Genomic DNA, 22,298 nt, shown 5'->3' on the forward strand with positions numbered 1-22,298 from the left:
ATTTGATTGCATCAATTGTTGCTGGATTTCATCCGCATAATTCTTATAGTTCATGACCACAATTCCACCCCCTTTATCCGCAGGGCGGATCACAATAGAGGGGTCTGTCGATAGTTTACATACTATTTCATGTTGTTCCTTAGAAAAGTTACTGAATTGTGAAGTGTGTTTGGTCATGATACCTTCCGTCTCATTTTTGATTGTAGATAAGAACGTCCTAATCGTCGGCTGATTCGGTGGGGGATCGAATTGACTGGGTCTCTTAAATTGATATTTTTTCACAGGGGTATCCGTACTTGCAATTTGTTGGTTGTTTTGTGGTTGTCTTTTAGTCTTAGTGTACGACCGAATTTGTATAGTTCCACTTGCCATTCAAATTTGTTCGGAGTTCTTGTGGGGATGAAAGACAGTCCCTTGTTTAATACATCAATCTCTTTATGATCCAGTTCTCGGTCCGACAAATTGAATACAGGGATTATCTCCGCAGCGGTGTTTTTTTGCATCCAGTGGCCCCTTCCCTTTTGTCCTCTTCTTGTGGTTGTTCTTTGTCGTTTTTGTTTCGACTTCTTGTGGTGGTTCTCAAGGGCTTTGTTGTTGCCTGTGTCCCCGCCTTGTCTAAAAAATGGGTCGGTTGCAGTAGATGGTTTTTATGTGTCCTGATGAAAGCCCTGAACCAGGGCTGAAACGTTGACCTTGGATGATCTGCAATTAAACAGCACCATTTGGAAGACCTAGAGTGCCGGTATTTTTTCTATTTTATATATATATATATATATATATATATATAGTTCAAGTAGAGATTGTAGCCGTATTAGTCCAGTGATGTAGATCTAAAAAACAGATAAAATTTGTATCTTGTAATACCTTTTTTATTGGACTAACAGAATTTTTTAATGACAAGCTTTCGGGAGAACCTCCCTTTCTCAAGTCTGAATCATTGCATAAAGCGGCAGGTCAGGGGAGGCTTGAAATTAGTCCAAAGCCCTTCGTGGTTGCATATCTAGCCCTTTTCACTTTTATTTCCTACCGTTCTCACAGATATAAGGATTTAGGATCTTGTATTTCCTTAGTGTTTTGCATGTCTTTATCCAGATCCCTTGTTCTATACAGCATGAGGTTTGTCTTATCATCTTTGTACCATGTTGCATACTGAATGAATAAACAAAGTACTTTAAAACAAACTACTCTGTTGGATTTTTCTGTTAGTGCGGTCCACCCTTAACTTTATGGCTACAACGGGACCAGCACCAGAAACCTGACTGTGCTTCTACCAGGAATAGTACGTAACCACTCTATTTGTGTGTTACGTTAATTACCCTTCATTACCTAGTTGCGGCATAAGGGTATTGCACACAGAGTTTTTTAGTTTTGCCTGTCTTGCTATATATAAATATACCCATGTGGAAAACACAACATGAAGACAGCTAGCATTTAACTTTTGTCATCATTATATAGGTCACTAAGAGCTAAACCTGGCAACTCAGATGAGGTTTCAGAACTCCATTTTCCTTTTGGCTGGGCATCACTGGAAACTCATTGGCATGAGAATTATGTATTCAAGCAACACTTGAAGTCTGCATCCATAGTAATAAGCTGATTATCGCTGCTCTGCATAACATAATCCACAACTTGCAATGAATGCCTCTGAAAGGTTATAATGTGGACATAAATGCATGTTTAGCAGGTAGTAACCTGGTATATACAAGCTGTGCCACCTGCTCAAAATATTATAGTTGTTTAAATATATGAATGTAAATACATGAATGTATTCGTTTCCAGATCCGTGCATCTATTAACTAAACAGAGGGTACATTTGTCTCAAAGTTCTTTAGCAATCATCATTTGTGTCTATTTCAGAAACCTAGTAAAATTATGTCAATCAACTCCTCAACCATATGAAATTAGTGTGTGGGCATGCACATATATCGCCATGCAAGTGTCTTCTATGTTTATTTGAGTGTAGATATGTGGGTTATTAAAGAGGAACTGTCACAAGTGCTATTTTTCTTAATTCTCACTACTTTTTGTTTTTTAGTTTGCATGCAAACTCTCACAGTCCAGGCATGGCATGTAAATTACATTAACTCCTGCAGTGCCATACGCTTGGCGCCTGCACTCATATGGCACTACTGAAGCATTTCTTACTACATTTCTCCTAAGAGGCCCTTCGAAAAGTTTCATGGGATGGAGAACTTCCGGAGAATGATAGTACAGTTGAGGTATGTATTACTTACCCCCCTGCATTATCCACCCAAGTAAACCATTTTAGGGTTATTCATTAAGAATTGGCGTAAATTCAAATTTAATTCCAAATGAATTTCAAATTCAAGACCAAAATAGTTGTACTAGAAGCACAGCTCACTCTGGAAATTATTCCAGTTCGAATAGTTTGGCCAAAATTTGAAATTTACTTTCAGGGTTATTTAGTAAAGTGAGAGTTCAAAATGAATTGCGGATGCAAGGCCAAAATAACCTGATCTGAAAAATTCTCTAAGTTAGCTATGCAGAGGGTTTGGCTACTCTAGCCTTAAATTTGGCTACTCTAGCCTTAAATTTGAAATTCACATTGAATTCACTTTGAATTCTACATTATGAAAGAACCCTTTTTGAATTCACTCTGAATTCCTGACAGTTCTCCCTTTAGTGAGTATCACTGTTTGATAATGTTGCCTTCATACTGAATGATGCTTGTTCTCTGTTGCTTTTCATTTGTGTTTCAAAAATAGTTTTTACTCCGTGCAACATCTACATTGTGAAAGTAAGGGGTGAGGGGAGAAAAGAAAAAATATTTCTAGCATGGCACTTAGCCAACGATGCACAAAGAAAATGTAAAACACATAAACATACTGCCGTATCAGTGCCAAACTTAATCAGCCCTGGGATTAACAGAGTTCACATAACAGGTAACATGGGATCGACTGCAATGCCCCTTCTGGGAGCTGAGCCCATCTTGCTCACAAGCTGAATATGTTGACATAAAACATAATATATTCATGTAAGCAAGTAAACATTCCTAGTTTTTGCAGGTATACAGAACACATTGTTTTTATACCGAATAAACTTCATTAGTGGTTCCTTCCTTTCTGATGACAAATGAATAAACCTCTGGTAAACTAGCCCCGTAAGGGAGCACAGTAGTAATGTCACAGCTATGTGGCTGAGAGGGCTTCACATCTGCTAAATGATTGGCCAGTGACATGAGCTCATGATTTCTTTTTGTATTGTATTGTATATTTAAGGTATCATTCTCCTACTTATATTTCATATATACTTTACATATAATATTTGAATATTACTTGAAAGACAGGAAATACCTACCAAGAAATAAAAACAAAAATATAAATGAACTAATGTTGACCTCAGCGTATTCAACCAGGTGATAACGGTGATGGTAAGCACTCCGTAAATTCTGTTTCTTTTGAAAAGAAGTTGAAAGTGATAAAGAGCTATGTGGAATATTAAAGAATTGTGTGTGTTGGCCAATGCCTGATTTTCGTCTCAGTCATGTATCCGTACCTTTATACCTGGCATATTTGTCGCCTAATAGTTTTTGGGAGATTTTTTTTTTTTTACATTTAAAATATCAACTTTTGCACCAGCATGTTTGGTAAATCGTAATAGGGTATTTGTACTGTAATTAAACACTATTTGTCAAAGTTGTGGAAACCTATTGGAAAATAAGTATTTCTGACGTTTTATGGCTCATAACATCAGTCTTTTTTAAAATAACACCATGAAATGTAATACAATGTAATGTAAAATGCAATGGAACACGTTTTATTAAAAATAAATCCATTTTAATCATTGGCCTGCGAGCTACTTACATGGTTCTCAGCTCAGAACTGGAGAGAACCATGTAAGTAGCTCTATGATATGCATTTGATTGAATCACAGATGATGCGGCGCAAGGTCAGACTGGCCGTGGAAACTAAAAATAAGAACCTTGCCCGGTGTAGGATTAAAGTGTACTTGAACCTATTTAACTTGTTTTCTGTTGAAATGAGGGTGAACAATTGTAATAGTGCCCAACATAGCATTATTAACATAATATAATAATTTATAATTGTGTGAAACTGGATTAAGGAAATCCACATCATGTTACTTAACCCCTTAAGGACCAAACTTCTGGAATAAAAGGGAATCATGACATGTCACACATGTCATGTGTCCTTAAGAGGTTAAGGCAGTTGAGCTTTCTTTTTCTGGTTATTTACCTATAACTTTTGATAGAATAAATATAATTTAACACATTTGGTGTATTACATTCTGCATAAAATAATTTTTTTAGTGATATATTATTTCATGGCATTATTCTAAAAAAAGAAAAAGGATGTTATGAACCATCAAACATTAGCAATACAAACTTTAAAAAAGTTTCCACAATTTTAGTCTCTAGTGTAATGTATAATATACACTCATATAACAAGTCAGAGGTACCATAAATTGAGAAGTCTGAGATGAAGTCAGAGTCAAAGGTTTTGTGTACCGACTCCAAAGCTCAAAGCTCTACTTGCAGTGAGACAGCACCAGGAGACTCCTGGCACCATAACCACTACAGCTGCCTGTAATGAGAATGGTGCTTAGACTGCCTCTTCAAGGACAGCAGGTGCGCTCTGGGGTGTATAGAATGTTGGGAAAGAGACAAATATTAAAATGAAGAAAAAAAATAATATAAACCTAATCAATTTAAAATTGTATTAATTTACAGCAACACAAGTAAAAAAAAAAATTTAAAAAAAAAGGTTTTATAGAAAATTCTCTGAAAAAATATATTTCTTATCTGCTGTGAAAGCATGCCGGCTTTATATTATTTAAAGATCCACAATGCGCAACTAGATGGCACGTTATAAATAAGTAAATGCCTTATACATAAGTAATACATACCAACAGCCATAGATCTTACTACTGCATTACACAGAACAACTTTCTTATAAAAAGACTGACATTTTTCAGAACACAAAAGCAGAGCCAAAACCTTTAGCAGCAAGACTTTAACAATAAAAATAATAGAATAACTGGGTAGTTTGTGGTATATACATCAGTACCAAAGAGAAAGCTGTATATTCTAGAAAAGAACAATACAAAGATGCCAAGGTGAAATACCGGTATATGCCTTAGGGTGCTCAGAATCAGTAATTAAATTAGATCTAGTACATCATTGTTGACTATAGGGCTTATTCAGGTTGGGCGGAGCTTACCTGCCGAGCAAAGCAGACGTGCCTGTTAAGAGCTCCTGAGCCTGAGGCCAAGATTCGGGTTTTAACGCCCGACCACCCAAACGTATCAGCTGTGGACAAAGAAATTCCTGACTAGGAAGTGATGCTGCATCGGGGGATACCAGATTTGAGACCCCCCGTGGCTGAACCGTCCACATCGAAGCCTGTGGCCTACACGGGTGGGAGCCGAGGGGAGGCGGACGCTCTCCCGGTTCTCTGGCTGAAGAGGGAGCACTCTCACATCGCCTTCCCTCCCCCCCCCCCCCCCCCCGTGGACCGGTGGGGGACATCCCGGTCCCTGCCGAGCTGGGAGACCGCAACCCTGGACAAATCAGTGGAAGCGGTGACAATCTCAGGCAGCACAAGAGCGGCGGCACCCAAGATGGCGGACACGCCTAACTCCACTACTCGCGGCAAACAAACATTGCAACCTGAAGCAACAGGCCATAACACCAAAACGACCGACACAATCGAGGAGATCTTTAACAAATTTTGGGCAACGTTGTCACACAGAGCAGAGCAAACTGCAGTTATTCAAGAGTTATCCATGGGTGAACGCAAAGGCGGCAAGATGAGGCGCAGGATTCCCCTGGATGGCGGGAGGAAGCCCCAAGCACATACAACGAGCAGATGCTACCCACCCGGACGGAGAGTGCAGAGGGCCCTAATCGGCAAGTACAAACTATCCCCACGGAGGGCTGCAACATATACACAACAGTCTAAACCGAGAGCATGCAAGGCCCACCCAAACAGGAAGACCACAGACCCCAGAAGACCCCAAGGGCATTACCAAGTGGTATCAACTTCACCAAAACCCCGGGGCAAGAATGACACCTTGTTTCCACATCACCACACTACATGCCTCTCCGACAGGGAACAGAGGAGTACCGGCCAGAAGGGCTACAACGAGACACACCCAGAAACAACCCACCATGGCAGACCTACTATGGACCGCAAGCAGAGAACCGGGCTCAGCACACAGCCTCTCATGCTTCTGAGTGACGCACGCCTGCCAGACAAGGAGTCAGCTGGCCTCCATTGGCCCACCTGTGGGATCGGATGAAAGACTACCCTGAAATGTCCTACCGTACCACTGCAGGGACATTTGCTCACCTCAGGGCACCTTAGTACCCAGCAGCAGCTAAGTAACACGGATACCGTTGATTATTATTTACAGTTAACTATAGTTTAGCATGCAACATTATTCTTTATCTTACCGCACTAGCCTGCGTATATCGGCACAATATATTTACACAACCCTAGAGACGCACTTCTCTACCTAATGGCTAGCTCGAAGAGGGACTTATATCTGGGGGACCCCAGAGGACTTTAGCATAATATCTGCTTCTCATGATTTGATACATACAGCTGCCATATTACTGTACTGTCCACCATTTCACAGTTTTATTTTTATTCTCCCTACAAGCACTAACACATCCATGTTGAACAAGCTACCTGTTTCGTTGTAAGCACTTCACCTAGCCTAGTAGCACCCAGACCTGCACTAGCCCTCATAACCACATGCAGCATGATTAGCCAGAGTTTAATATGTGCCTAGCAGTCCACCACTCTTGACTACCACTCAGGCAGTAAACGCATAACATATCACTCTTCAGCTACCCACTATATAGCGCGCGAATATGCAGACAAATACATGCCTACCTGTCAGTAGTTTAGCAATCCATACCTGGTCAATCAATATAGCTTGCATACCACAGTGATAGGTTCTACTTGCTGACCGACATCATAACCACAATGCATATATACATTCTATTAGCTCTTGACGCAGCATGATAATTATATGTTCAGATAGTGCAGCGATGTTACCTTATATACTACGCAAGACGCAGCTATGTTCAGCTAGCATGTTAATCCCCATAGGTTGCAGGATTATTCAGTTTACTGCATTACTACACACTGAGACAGGCAGATTTTCTATGCAACCATGATCCATTGTTTAACCCTTATCGTGTTTCCTATCTTGAATATAAAAACCGTGCAATGTCTTTCAATGCCATACCTATGTTAATGTATGTTTTCACACCTGCTTGCACCAGCTATCGTGGCAGTGCAAACATGAATGTTCACACTATGCACAAATAAAATAAAGCATTAAAAAAAAAATAGGGCTTATTCACTGAACTTGGATTTGTTTAGAATTAACAAGAAGACTGCAAATGTTGGGTCAAAATTTCTAAACTCAAAAATAGCAGGAGGGTTCGAGAAATTGTTTTCTGTTTATTTATTATGGCTTAAATTTGCAATTCCCTTGTTAATTCTCCATCATTTCTGGTTTAGTGAATATCCCTTAAATGTTTCTCGTGAATGTTTTTACTTAAAAAAAAAAAAAAATACACAGGGCAGGCTTTTAAAAAGTAAATGATCCAGACAGGGATTCCCATCCTTCCCTCCCAGTACTGCAGGACAGACAACTACAGGATACCAAAGACTGTATAGCCTTTAGGGCATTGTTAGGGACAGCATTAATGGAAATGTAAATTAACGGAGTTACAGAATGAGGGAGAGTTCTAATATTAATTGTATTCTACCAGAAAGTGTACCTTGCAAAATTGCAGTCTTTGTCAAGACTGAAACTCTACCTGACTCCTTTATTTTACTTTTGCTTGTGAAGACGTGAGAAACAACGCACCTAAGGCTACTACTTGACTTCCTGCATTACCATTCATTGAAACACCTGGTGGGTTACATCCAGTAAAATCTGCTAATGAAAACTGGAAAGCAACTACAACTTAATGTTGTGCCTTTGGAGTACACACTCTGTCCTTTTCTCAGACAATGCAAAGCATTGCTATTTCTGAAAAAAATTACAATGTTTTCATTTTCCCAAACCAGCACCTGTCAGAGACAGTGTTCTGCATAATCATACATAGCTTAGTTGACACTAAACGCGTCAAATGCTTTTCTCTGTGAAAAACATATGATGTCACACAGGCACCATATTCGTCAAAGCATCCAATTAGACCTGAGATCAAATGTATTTTTTTTTTACATTAGAATGTTCCTTTAAGAGGTGCTATGGACAGACCGTAATAAACTACAACACTCCAGGAATTCCTATTTGATTAGCAAAACACTGAATTCATGTTTTTGATTTTTTTTTGCTACTTCTTTATTAGTGTGTCACTACTTATTACTTCTTCAACTTTTCAGTTTTCTCTAATTAAGCGCTGGCCCAAATGCCTCCCTGTAGCTAGACTATGCAAATGAGACACTCAATGCCAGGTTGTGCATATCTTTGTTTATTCATATTGTGAAGGTTTATTTATTTACGATGTATTGGGGGACCTTGACTTCCTGCTTCTCAAAAAGGTTTTTATACTGTATTTTCTATGAGTAATTGTCTATTAATATCAAATCCTGAGTACCTAGCACACTCTAAAGGTTATATATCGCCACAAACATGCTTGTATTGGATTTTCATCAATGGCGTGTCAGCATCGAACACGCTACTCCACCATAAGGAGAGCGGGGCATAAAGGAGAATAGACATCTTCAGATTTCCCGTTATTGTGTGTCAGTGTGAGAGTTACGTTTATTTGAAATATATTCAGCAGAAATACACATGTAATTTTAAAAAATAAAATAAAAAAAAATTATATAAAATCTAGCAGATGGAACAGCCGCTTTAAACATCTCCGCTTTTGTGTGTGAAATTTCTTCCAGCACTGATAGTGATTCATGAATCTCACTTCAAAAGCCTGCTTATAAAGGCAGGTACTCCTGTCAGCACATCCAGTGAATACAAATATCAATAGATAAGCTAGGAGTGTGATGTTTCCCATAAAATACAGCAAAATAAACCAGAATATTTATTAACAATGCAGCAATTTGAATATCCCATTTTTTTGCATTATGGCAAAAGAGAGGGCATACTCTACTGTTTCACCCACAGTTCTCAACAACATCCTCTGCATTACTCTATATTCCTTTACAACTCGAGTTGCGTACCCTCTTTAAAACATCAAGAAGACATATATAAGAACACAGCTAAAGCCACAATTACACTAATTTTCTTACTAAGTATTTGCATCAAATACCTTATGGCATTATTTCAGCTAGTAAAACAGTCGGTACAAAAAGGTATTTTTCTAGGTTTCCCTAGGTGGAGTAAATTTGCTATCAGGGTGGTTTCTCAAGGTACTTCTAGAAGGTGTCTGAATATTCCAGGGTCCAAATGACAGCCCTTGATTAGAAGTCCATTTCACAGTCTTCAATAGGAGTGGGCCACTGGTCATCTTTTTATATTCAAACCACAGAACCATACTCCCAGATGTGCATAGTCACACATAGATCTGTACTCTCAGAAACACCTAACTACACACTCTCACACACACAGCTACACACTCCAATACACACACATACACAAAGCTGCACACTCCCAAACACACACACAGACACACATAGAGCTACGTACTCCCATACACACACAGCTGCATGTACACATATACCAAGGCACACACAGTTACACATTACAAAATACACATCTGCATACACACACACGCACACATACATGATATACACTTACTCTCTCTCAGTAAATCCTGCTTCTCTGTGTTACGTGCACAGGCCAGCCAAATCACTTGTTTATTTTCTACTGCTTGGATTTGAAGCAGTTTCTTGCATGATACAATATGATATAAATTCATCCATATGTTTCTTTCTCTATAACTTGGAAGTATACGAGTAAGGTGGAGTAGTGCTGCGTAATATGAATTAGAATACATATTTATTGGGCATGTAAGCGATGATGAAATAATGTCATTAGTGGGCTTTATAAAAGCATTGCTGTCATTTTCTACGTGGGGCAGGGTCTGTATAACCTTCACAGAGCACATGCTGACTGAACAAAATGTGAATTAAATACTGTGTTGCCCTTATTGTTCTGTTATGTATGACATATGGACAAGATTCAGTCACCAAGTAAACAGCCCTACTTACCCTCTGGATTTATGATTTATTCAAAGTATCTAGGCTAACTGACTGTGAAAGAAAATGTCAACTAAATAATATAATAGTATAATGGAAATAAAATAAAAAGCAGATTTATATTTTTACCTCATCTTCATATAGACCAGTGCTGGCATTCCAGTTATCTTGGAATTAAAATGATCACTATGCTCAGCCAACCATAGGGTATATATCTCCATAAACCATCATATCCAGAAGAACCATAGATGACTGCCCTGGGCCCAGGTGTTTGGCTAAAACCCAGGCTCCGTGAAGATACTTAGCCAAGCTTGACCTCATTCAACATTCTGATGCTAAGAGTGATGGGAGGCCCCTAACTGGTATCCTGACTAGGGCAATGTGGGATTTAATCCTTCACTGTTATGCTCCTGAGGACATCAGGGAACCCATTGGATCAACATAAATCCAAATTTAGGAAAGTAAAGGAAATGCATGTTTTGTATGTCCACATGCACATACTTCATGCATATATTATGTGCTTTGATTAAAATGCATCTTGTTGCTGTGTGTTAAAATAAAAAAGTCACTCAAATTCATCAAATTATGTCAGAATTTTAAATCAGTGTAAAAATTTAAATATTTAGTTTTGTATGTTCTGGGATAAAAATGTAGCTTTTGTATTACAGAATATACACATATATTTACTTCGAAGAGCAAAGACATTGTTTTTTTTTTCATGCAATAAAATAACATTTTGGTGGCTAGCATGACTAGCAGGACCTGAACATATTGTGCATATTTGTTCAGATTTGTATACTTGCAAAGTCATTCAGTTTCTAAACACTTTTAGGCACACATGTCTGTGCAAATTACATATTACACAAAAGTGCTAAAAAAAAAAAAAACAAGAAATATTAGGCTTATATTTAACATCTACAACCTAAAAGCATGCACATCTATAACAAATATGTGTAAATGTTAGACAGTGGTAGCAGCAAAGTTATAGGAACCATGCAGTAGGGGTTTGCCTAGCCTTGTGAGTGCTTAATATATAGCTGTATATAATTATATGCGTGTGTTATATTTGTCCCATATGCAGAAGTGAAAATAGCACAGCATTTAAGTCATCTAGTAATAACATTCTCAAAGCACAGATTGATCACATGGCAGGCAGGAGACCTTCTAAACGAGAGTAAAAGTGAATTCAGGAGCTGTCCATTCAGCACCATACAGTCTGCTCCTTTCATCTATGCTCAATGTATTATGGTTGCAACTTACAGCTTCTACTGAGAATACTGAGAGAGCACATGGGCTGTCACTCAGTAAACATTGAATACATAATGTACATTAGCTGTCACTTTATCAACTAATTTATATATAATACACATTAGCTGTCACTTCAACACCTATATAATGTACACATGATACTCACTAGCTGTCACTCTCATCATGTATCTTATCTAATGGTGTGTGTGTGTGTGTGTGTGTGTGTGTGTGTGTGTGTGTGTGTGTGTGTGTGTGTGTGTGTGTGTGTGTGTGTGTGTGTGTGTGTGTGTGTGTGTGTGTGTGTGTGTGTGTGTGTGTGTGTGCAGTTTATATAATATACATTAGCTCTCATTTCATACCTAATACAATGTATGTATACACAATGCACATTATTTGTCACCCTATTATCAATATATTGTACATTTAAACACAGTATCAGCCCTTGTATCTGCTATAGAGAGTACATTAACATAATAAATATAATAATAATAATAATAATATTCAGAGGATGTAGCCCATTGGTTATCTTATATCAGCCAGTAGGTCAGTTATTCCAGTCAGCCCCCCTCACACACACAGTGTACATTAAATATTCACAAACTATTCCTCCATAAACATGCAATGTATTGAGTGGAATTTGCAATATGTAAAAGAGATTAATAGTAATTATAAAGGGCAGTGCAGGCAGTACAGGTGTATGAGAGTGTGTATATAAACACATATATATGTGTGTGTGTCCCTCATTTGGTCCCCACATATATCATTGTACACACATTATATGTGGGTGTGCAGAGCCCAGGTGATGGCAGCCCCGGGGAAGCCGCTGAGAAGTTGCTAATGAGCTGATGGGCAGACGGTTATTGGCCTACTTACCATCTATCGCCATGATGCTTCCAAGACGGAGCGTACCAAGCACACAGGTTGGAGGGGGGGGGAGGAACCAAACGAGCAGCCGGGCTGTAACTGACAAGGCACCAGGCAGGGAAACGCGCGTCTACGGCTCTTAAAGAAGCTGGATGTGGGAGAGGGAGGGGTGCGTGGAATGGACTCTTCCTGTGTGCCACGCGCTGCTGGCGACGGTTGGCGTCCAGTTTTAAACGGGCATGGCGGGAAGCAGGGCAAACACCACCTGATGCCAGGATGGGGCTGGGGACCAGTATGGTCAGTGAGCTAAACAGACAGGGCGTACCCCGGCTACCAGGATGGAACTGGGGACACATGACCCCAATACTCACAGGGACACTGTGACACACTGGGCACATCCTGACTACCAGGATGGGGCTGGGGACCAGTATGGTCAGTGAGCTAAACAGACAGGGCGGACCCTGGCTACCAGGGTGGAACTGGGGACACATGACCCCAATACTCACAGGGGACCCTATTACATACCAGGCAGACCCTGGCTACCAGAATAGAACTTGGGACCCATGATACTCACAGGGGACCCTATTACATACCAGGCAGACCCTGGCTACCAGAATAGAATTACAGAGCTAATTCATTTTTCACTTTTCATGTGCTGCCCATCAATATGTAAACATAGTGGATCTGGTCACCCTGACTATGAAACACTGGGCAGACCCTGGCTACCAGGATGGAGAAAAGGACCCATGATCCCAATCACATTTGCGGCATTCTGCACTCCACATAACTGGAGGCTCTGCCAGCGTATGTGAAAGCAATGTGCTCCGCCATGCTTCTAGGCTTGGAAGACAATGCATGGATGCTGGATCGCATTCATCTATTTCCAAGACTACAACATTTCCACGACTGCCGATACACCGCAAGATACAGTGGGAAGATACCACAATTTTCACACAAAAAATATGTTATTTAACACAGTGAGGAAGCTCCCAAGCCCCGCCAGAACCATATCAAAATATCCTTTTACAACAATGGCTAGCAGATGAGAATTTATAAATATAACTACAACTTTACACAATCATAAACTGCCTTACCGATGGGGTTATCCCACAATATTATTATTATGGAGAAATGGCATACTTCATGTTATCTCCAGGTCGAAGGAAAGCATGAAATGCTGTTGGAGTGGGGTGTACTGAAATCTGTGTCATCCACACTAACTCAACACTCCTCACCTCTTAAAGTAACCACAGAGTATAAAATGGCTATATCTCCTAAATGGATCCAGATGGCTCAACGATTAATGCCATGCCTTACTGCTAATATTTTTTTGAGCTGTTCAAAACTTTGGCTTTCTTTTGTTATATGTATCATTTGGCATGTGATGGTTTTGCTATCACCCTTCATTTTTATACTAGTTTTTGGTAAGAGATGATCTGCCTCAATACATATGCAAAATTTATCATTAAATATTGGTAAATGAGGTCTGTCTGAGCAGATGGTGGCCGGGGGGCTGTCTCAGACGCACCTTAACGTTACTGCTGCTCATTCTTGATGGGGTGTCAGGAAGGCTGAGAGAATATTTTTTGTTCCTTTCTTTCCTGTTTCTCTCTTTTTTTCCCCTCTCTCTCTCTCTTCTGTCATATCTTCTTCTCTTCTCTTTTGTCTTTCTCCTGAGAGCATCCTCGGTACTCCCAATTGGTTATCTCAATAAGAATTAAATGGCTGGAGAGACGAGGGCTCTGTTTTATCAACATGACATGTGTGACATGTCATGATTCCCTTTGATTTCAGAAGTTTAGTCCTTAAGGGATTAAATCAGATGATGCTTACATATATACCATATGTAGAGGTAGATATGTTAACTCACCATAAACAGATTTTTTAATTTGTATAAATAAATATACAACTATTGTATACCACAACGCTTATCTTTTTTTTTTTATGTCTTTCTTACTTTTGTATCATTGTCAGTCTCTGTTTATGGAGCTCTCAATGAAACATTACACGTTTAAAAAACAACTGAAATATACATAGTAGTAACTGGAAGATTGAGAAAAGGGAGGAGGTATGCTATATGAGTAGAACAAAATAGTGGGGAGTTGGGTACGTTGAAAATATGGAGGGGATGTTAGGTGCTCAGAAAGAGAGGAAGTGCTAATTAGACTTGTGTTTTTACTGCATAATGATAAAAATACTATGTTTATATTTTGCAGTACACTGATAGGAATATTTTCCCTCCATTTGGCTCACAGATCAAATGAGAAAAGGTAACCAATAGAGAAGCAAAGAGGAGAAACAGTAAAAAAAAACTATCTATTTATATATTAAAGGGACACTATAGTCACCAAAACAACTTTAGCTTAATTAAGCACTTTTGGTATATAGTTCACGCCCCTGCAGTCTCATTTCTCAATTCTCTGCCATTTAGGAGTTAAATCACTTTGTTTATACAGCCATGGCCACACCTCCCTGCTTGTGATTTACACAGCCTTCATAAACACTTCCTGTAAATAGTCATCTAATGTTTACACTTCCTTTATTGTAAATTCTGTTTAATTTAGAATTTCTTATCTCCTGCTCTGTTAATATCTTGCCAGACCCTTCAGGATAATCTTGTATGTAATTAAAGTTAAATTTACAGGGCAGAAGATAAAAAATGTTAAAGTTACATCTGATTGAAAATGAAACCATTTTGTTTACATTGCAGGCTGTGTCAGTCACAGCCAGGTAAGGTGTGGCTGCATAAACAGAAACCAAAATGATTTAATTCATAAATGTCAGTGAATTGAGCAGTAAAACTTCTGAGGCATAATCTATACACAAAAAACTGTTTTATTGAGCTAAAGCTGTTTTGGTGACTATAGTGTCCCTTTAATTAAATATATAAATATAGATTGGGTTGTTTTTTTACAGCTCCTGCTTTTTTTCACTTTATTGGAAATTCTCGCTTGATCTGTGAATAAAATTCCCAGATTTTACTAATAACATGACGTAAAGTCATGATTTTATTAATGACACGGAGGCGAGTATTATGCTATCTCTTTCTTACTTTATTCCTCAGCAGCAAAGAGAAAATATAACTGAAAGAGAAAAAATGTAAAATATGAACAATATATAACAGATACAACCATATCTGCCTAGTAACAGGGCAGCCAATCAGCTTCGAGGAACAGTCCATAAATGTCTTGCTATGCACTTCCACTTCCTCTTCTTTGCCTTCTGAACCGAAGACCCAAACCGAAATATCCACTTCAGGAACTAACAATCGCCAACATGGTAAACGTCAACACAACGAAATCAAGCTGTAAAAACAGAGAAATAGGTGGTAAACTCCAAACTTAGGATCTGAGTGCAACATATCAAAATCATGCGGCCTGTATACAAATTACATAATTGTCAGAATATAATATATATATCACCATACAAAGACTACACCGCATACCCAATAACAAGTAAATCATGAGTACTTACCGTGAGAGAAGAAGAAGACCCCCCGATTGAACCATTATCGTAAATCCAACCCAGATCCACGGGTAGGTGGTCGTGAATAATACCCGCCTCCGTGTCATTAATAAAATCATGACTTTACGTCATGTTATTAGTAAAATCTGGGAATTTTATTAATGACACGGAGGCTCCTATTATGCTAGTTTAAAGCTGAGCCACAACTAACGAGGAAACATGTTCAATCGGGCTGAAATAAAAATCGCGGAACTTAGATTCCTTAGACCAATCCGCCGCCTTCAAGATATCATCCAAACGACATCCTATCGTAGAAGCCTTCGATGCCATGGCACCTCTAACCGAATGACCCGAAAAGATTGAAGTATCAATACCTGCAGCGGAAAGGAGACTCTTAACCCAACGAGCCAACGTAGTCGAGAAGACCGGGAGAAACGGTGTCCTAAAGGAAATAAACAGTTGAGACAAGTCCGCTGACCTCAACTGTCGAGTGCGATCCAAATAAACTCAGAGACAAGTCACAGGACACAAGGCAGGTCTGACTGAACATCTAGGGTAGTCCACCGACTTAGAAGCCGACTAGTCCTCCTCGAGATGTTAAATGACACACCTTCGGGGGTGAATGAGATCGCGTTCCAGTCCAAAGCTCTGACGTCCGAGACACTCTTGCATGAAAGGAGACATAGAAGCATAACCAATTTCCATGACAACTGTTTGAGCGTTAACTCCTCATTACGGGGCCATGACTCCAAGAAACCAAGAACAACGTTAACATCCCAAAACGATGAATACCTGGATCTCGGAGGTCTAGCGAAACGGATACCCTTCAACAAGCGACACACAAATGGATGTTGTCCAATCGGAGATCCGTCGATCCCCAGATGTCCCGCTGATATGGCCGATCTATAGACATTAATGGTGCGATAGGCCAAACCAGATTCAAAAAGTGTTGTCAAGAGACTGAGTACCTCATTCAGAGGGCAGAAAGTGGACCCAACAATCTTCCCACGCACCAGCCAGACCACACGCGCCATGCAGATTTGTAAGCTGTTCTGGTACCTGGTGCCCAGGCATTCTCCAAGAGTCGAGCAGTAGCTTGCGGAACGTCCACGACACACCAGGGTCCCCTGAGATCAACCAAGCCATGAGTTGGAGCAGATTCTGATCCACCAATTCGTGCGAGTTCCCATCCGGATCCAGAAGCACATCCGGTCTCATTTCGATCATCCGTGGGAAATCTATCGCCATCTCCAGGAGACGGGGAAACCACGGTTGAGATTGCCAGAGGGGAGCTATCACCACCAACGTACAATCCTGTCTGGTCGAGTACGCCAGTGTCCGAGAGATCAGGTTGAATGGTGGAAACGCAAAGTGACGCCCCTGCGGCCACGTTTGTAGGGACGCATCCACCGCCGCGGCCGCTGGGTCCGGTCTCCAACTGAAGTATTGGGGCAGTTGGGAGTTCAGTCTGGACGCGAACAAATCCAGGTGCAACGGACCCCATAGCCGATCTATCAGCCGAAAGGTCGAAGGTAGCAGATGCCAATCTCCTGAGTCTTTCAGGTAACGCGAATTCCAATCCGCCCATTCGTTGTCCAATCCTGGGATGTGTTCGGCCGTAACCGATACAGCGCTGTGGAGGCAAAACTGCCAGAAGTCCTTTGCCAAGTTCACCAGCTGTTTTGATTTTGTTCCACCCAGGTGATTTATATACCTGACCGCGGACTCCCTGAGTCAGAGATAGACTCCGAATGGCGAATGATCCCGCTAAAAGTTCCAGGCAATTTATGTGCAAACTTGACTCGACTTCGGACCATCTTCCACCTGTGGAGACACTGCCACAGCAAGCGCCCCAACCATGTAGGCTGGCGTCCGATTCTATTATCATGTCCGGAGCGGCACCGAAGATGGCCCGGCCGTTCCAAGCCTCCATATGGTCCAACCACCACCGCAGTTCTTCTTTGGAATCCCTGTCCAGGCTCAATTCGCTCTCGTATGAACTGCCCGACCGAAGATGGGATCCCTTCAGACGTTGTAGGGACCGATAATGTAGTGGGCCTGGAAAAATCGCCTAAATCGATGAGGCCAAAAGGCCGATCACCCTCGCCAGTTGTCGTACGGAGAGAGAGGTGGCTCGTAGCGCACGCCGTATCTCCTTCTTCATAGACTTTAGCTTGGCCTCCAGAAGGAATAAGAACTGGGCGACCGAATCAACCTCGAAACCTAGGAGTTCTATCCTCTGTACTGGGGTCACAATGGATTTCTCCCAATTTATGAGGAAACCTAATCCTTCCAGGAGAGCCACCGTCCATTCCAGGTGTCTGAGAAGTTGCTCGGAGGACGAAGACATAATCAGTATGTCGTCCAGGTAGATAATCATGCGGACCCCTCGAGCTCTGAGGAACGCCACTACGGGCTTCATCACCTTCGTGAAACACCATGGAGCTGAAGATAGACCGAACGGCAGACAGGTAAACCGCCACCGACGTCCTTGCCACGTAAAGTGCAATAAGTCCCAGTGCTCTTCCGCCATGGGTATGGTCAAGTAGGCATCTTTGAGGTCCAGTTTGACCATCCAGTCCCCTTGAAGGAGCAGGTCTCTGAGACAATGAACACTTCCATCTTGAAGTGATGGTAACGGAGGAAACTGTTGAGGTGCTTGAGGTTTATCACCGGTCGGACACCTCCGCCTTTCTTGGCAATGAGGAACAAATTGCTTAGGAACCCTGGGTGATCATAGGGAATTTCCTGGATAGCTTGTTTGGCAGAAAGTTCCGCGATCTCCGTAATTAACCCGGACTGCTCTTCCGGTAACTTCAGTTCCTGTGGGACACAAGTCTGGACAAGGGGAGACAACAAATCTAGGTAGAAACCCCTGACCATATCCAGAACCCATAAATCTGTGGTGATCGTGCCCCACATATCGAGAAATAGCGCTAGTCTGCCCCCCACGCTTGCCCATAAAGCCATACACTCGGGGGTACAGACCGTAAGGGTGTCTGTACGAGGGCTGTCCACGACCTCCTCGATTCTGCCATGATCTCCCGCGTGAGGGAAAGAAGGGTGCGGGCTTATAGTCCTGGTAGGCTCGAGGGGCAGTAAAGGAACCTCTGTGAGTCCGTCAGGGACCTCGAGATCCACGGCCAGGCGGATGGCTCCTATACCTCCCGGCCCCATGGAAAACCTTTGGGCCAAAAACACGCTTCATGTTTGACTGGGCCTTATCTAGGGCGGTGAAGGTGCGTACAAAGGAGCCTAAATCGTTAACAAAAGACTCCCCAAAGAGCATACCTTTGGCTGAAGCACCCGGTTCTTTCCCTGCAAGATTTACCAACTTGGGCTCAATTTTGAGCAAAATCGCCTTGCGGCGCTCAGCCGACATGGCAGTGTTCGCGTTGCCGAGAAGGCAAATCAACCTCTGGACCCACCCGATTGCTTCATCGAAGTCAAGGGGGTTGGTCTCTGCCTTAGCCGCCTCCAAAAGCTCATAAAGCTTGGCAGCGGGTCCCAGGGTGTCCAGAATCTTGTCCTGGCAATTATGGAGTGAAAACTCCAGTCCCTTTCTGGGTTTCCAACCCGTTTTCGCCAGGAACTGGGAAATCTGAGGATCAACCTCCGGCGTCTCGGCACCGAAGGCCTCGGGCACTCAGCCCTCAATTTACTGCGCCCCTCTTTGGATAGAGGGGTACGCATGCGTAGTGCCAGATAACTGGCAATGTGCGCGGGCGGGTCCCATTCCGCCGAGCGAGGATGGCGAAGGTCATCAGGATCGAACAGGGGGTAACCCTGAGGATCACATATGTCCTGCCCCTCATCCGGAGGAAGCGTCAAACCCCGCCTCATCGCCGGAGCACCCTTCCTCATATGAGGCGTAGTCAGGGGCATCAGAGTCCGTCTCTCCACTCTTTCCACTTTCTGGCCGATTTTGCCCGGCCAGCGGCTCTCTTGCGCGGTAACGCGCCATCTTGGACGGCCATAGGCACGTCAGTCAGGGCAGTTAATACCTACATCACATCGGGAGAGACGTGTTTAGTCTATGCCTGAGCTTTGTGACTCGTCTGAGGCTGCAGCACAGGCTGGGGAGTGGGTAAAATAGAAGGGGCCAGGGGCTGCGTCAACGCCTGCTGAATGGTATGAGACAGGGATGAAGACACAATCCCCGTGGCCGAGGCCAGTGCCCTCTGCATGGTGGAATCAATGAGGGCCTGGAACTCTTGAGATGGAGTGAGGCCCATCTCCCCAGTGATAGGGGTCTGTAAAGGATCCATACTGGGATAATTGGGGCTATCAGACCCTTCACCTCTAGCCTGCATAGTTTGCAGAGCAGAGAAAAAACACCACTCTAAATAAGTAGAACTGTACCTTTAAATATATAGGCACAGGGCAAATGCAGGGTAGCAAGTGCAGGGAGAGATAAGGGAGCCGGCCGCAGAGTAACACCAACGCCAAAGGCAAAAGATGGCCGCCGCATGCAGGGCGCGCCGTGGGTGCCTAGAGCTCCTCCCCCGTCAATGGCCGGGAAGCGCGTGCATCACACTTGGCCGGGAACTCCCTCGCACCAGCGGGTGCGAGGAGAGTGATCGGGACGGCTGATAACGCAGCCGCGAGGGAAGGAAGGGGGAACCAAGGAGCATAAAAGCTCCAAATGAAAAAACGTCCCCTGCTAACCCAGGACCCTTGCCTGTAAAAGAACAGTGCAGAACAGGCAGGGAAACTGGGCAGAGCGCAGGGGACGGAAAACACACAAGTATAAGTGCAAGTTACATGAGAATACACAGAAACACATAAAATAACAGTTAGAAAATCAAATATCAATCCAATAAAAGTTACAGCAGGTAAACAATCATGGTAACAATAATAAGCACAAATATATAGGAGAGAAAAAATATACTTAGCTGGTCTGAGGACAGCAGCAAAGAAAGAGGAAGTGGAAGTGCATAGCAAGACATTTATGGACTGTTCCTAGAAGCTGATTGGCTGCCCTGTTACTAGGCAGATATGGTTGTATCTGTTATATATTGTTCATATTTTACATTTTTTCTCTTTCAGTTATATTTTCTCTTTGCTGCTGAGGAATAAAATAAGAAAGAGATAGCATAATAGGAGCCTCCGTGTCATTAATAAAATCAACATTTTAATTCTCACTTGATCTGTGAATAAAATCAACACTTAGTGCCTGCCCCTTGCTATCAATCATTGTTTTTCCCATCATTTATCTCTTTTAAGCTTAATTTATCGCCAAGGGCGGAACTCCAAATCATGCTCGTCCATTGCAAACTAGTTGTGGCTCAGTTATACATACATATGGTGCTTTGGAGATAATGAATTTGCCCGAAACTGCCAATTGGTCTAAATTTTATGGAGTGGACAAGAAACTTGTATGGATGCAGATTAGAATGGGAAGGGCATGGACAAAAGTAGGAACTTCGTTAAAAAATGATTTAGGGCAAAGTAGGAACTGAGTCACACTCCTGAGGAAGTCCAGAACAGGACAAAACGCATAGGATTTTAACTATCAACTTGTCTACAGACATTTTTATTTTATTTTATTCTGTATTTGTGGTCCTTTGCCACCCGGATACCACTCTGATGTGGTGACATGCTGTTTGTCTTTTGACACATTGTAAGTGCTACTTGTAAGAATAAATGTGTTAATTTTTAAACAGTCTGCACTCCTTATATTTTGAGTTATCCAAGAAGATACATCTATATTAGGATTTCTATGGCTGGAAGATTCCCTGTATTCACGCAATTACCCTATTATTGAGTTAGATACACCTGATTTTGCTACTTTCTAGTGTGTTTTCTACCACCCCCTAGCCCTTTGCTAGTGCTTATTGTATTGCACTATATTTGTCTTTTATTCCCCCAGACATATGGTGTTTATGGTAGATTCTACCAATTACTACACAGGTTGTACCATTTGTTATCACTTTTGGTGATTTTACACACATTTTTTCCTTTTGAGTTTTTTCTTTGTAATACATGTAACTTTGAGTGTCTCTAGGGAACACTTTTACCTGAGGAGTTCTGTGTGTCTCAGAGCATATAGTGATCGTTCTTTTTTTCTTGAGATGAAGAGAGAATGAGGGAAAAAAAAGGAAAAATTGTCTGGATTTTGTGCTCATTCTGAAAAATGTTTATCATCAACGTCCTAAAGAGGTTATGCTTAACCCATCTGTATCCCATAGCCCTCTGTATTAGTTTAGTTCCAGTGGATACACAGTTAACACACTTTACAGATATACTGTAGCTTCTATCAATACGTATACCTTAGATTTTGAAATATCACCTAAAGCTATTGAAGTGCCTGGACCTCTACTCTATCATTGACATTTCCAATTGTGGGGATTGTGCTGGCCCATGGTCTGCTTTAGCACCCTTAGCTTACATAGATGTGGTGCTGTTCCTGTTTGATATTTGTTTAAATACAACCTAGACACTACTGTCTAAAATGTAACTTGAGCTAAACAATTCCCAGTAAGGGGACTAGCACCATTTTTCAATTACACATACACTTTTTATTTATTGATGTGTTTTGTGTTTGAATTGATGAAT

The 22,298-nt window shown here is 41.6% G+C and overlaps 1 protein-coding gene across 1 annotated transcript in view; it reads right to left on the bottom strand.

The window, feature by feature from the left end:
• Positions 1-12,319, bottom strand: part of SYT14 (synaptotagmin 14) — a 185,102-nt gene extending 172,783 nt beyond the window's left edge. The window contains exon 1 of the mRNA XM_063443888.1: positions 12,285-12,319. Coding sequence (XP_063299958.1) covers positions 12,285-12,297 — 13 coding nt within the window. The 5' untranslated portion in view covers positions 12,298-12,319. The remainder of the gene's footprint in view (positions 1-12,284) is intronic.
• Positions 12,320-22,298: the final 9,979 nt, after the last annotated feature.

The sequence above is a fragment of the Pelobates fuscus genome, chromosome 2 (genome assembly GCF_036172605.1).
Source record: "Pelobates fuscus isolate aPelFus1 chromosome 2, aPelFus1.pri, whole genome shotgun sequence".
Lineage (NCBI taxonomy): Eukaryota > Metazoa > Chordata > Amphibia > Anura > Pelobatidae > Pelobates > Pelobates fuscus.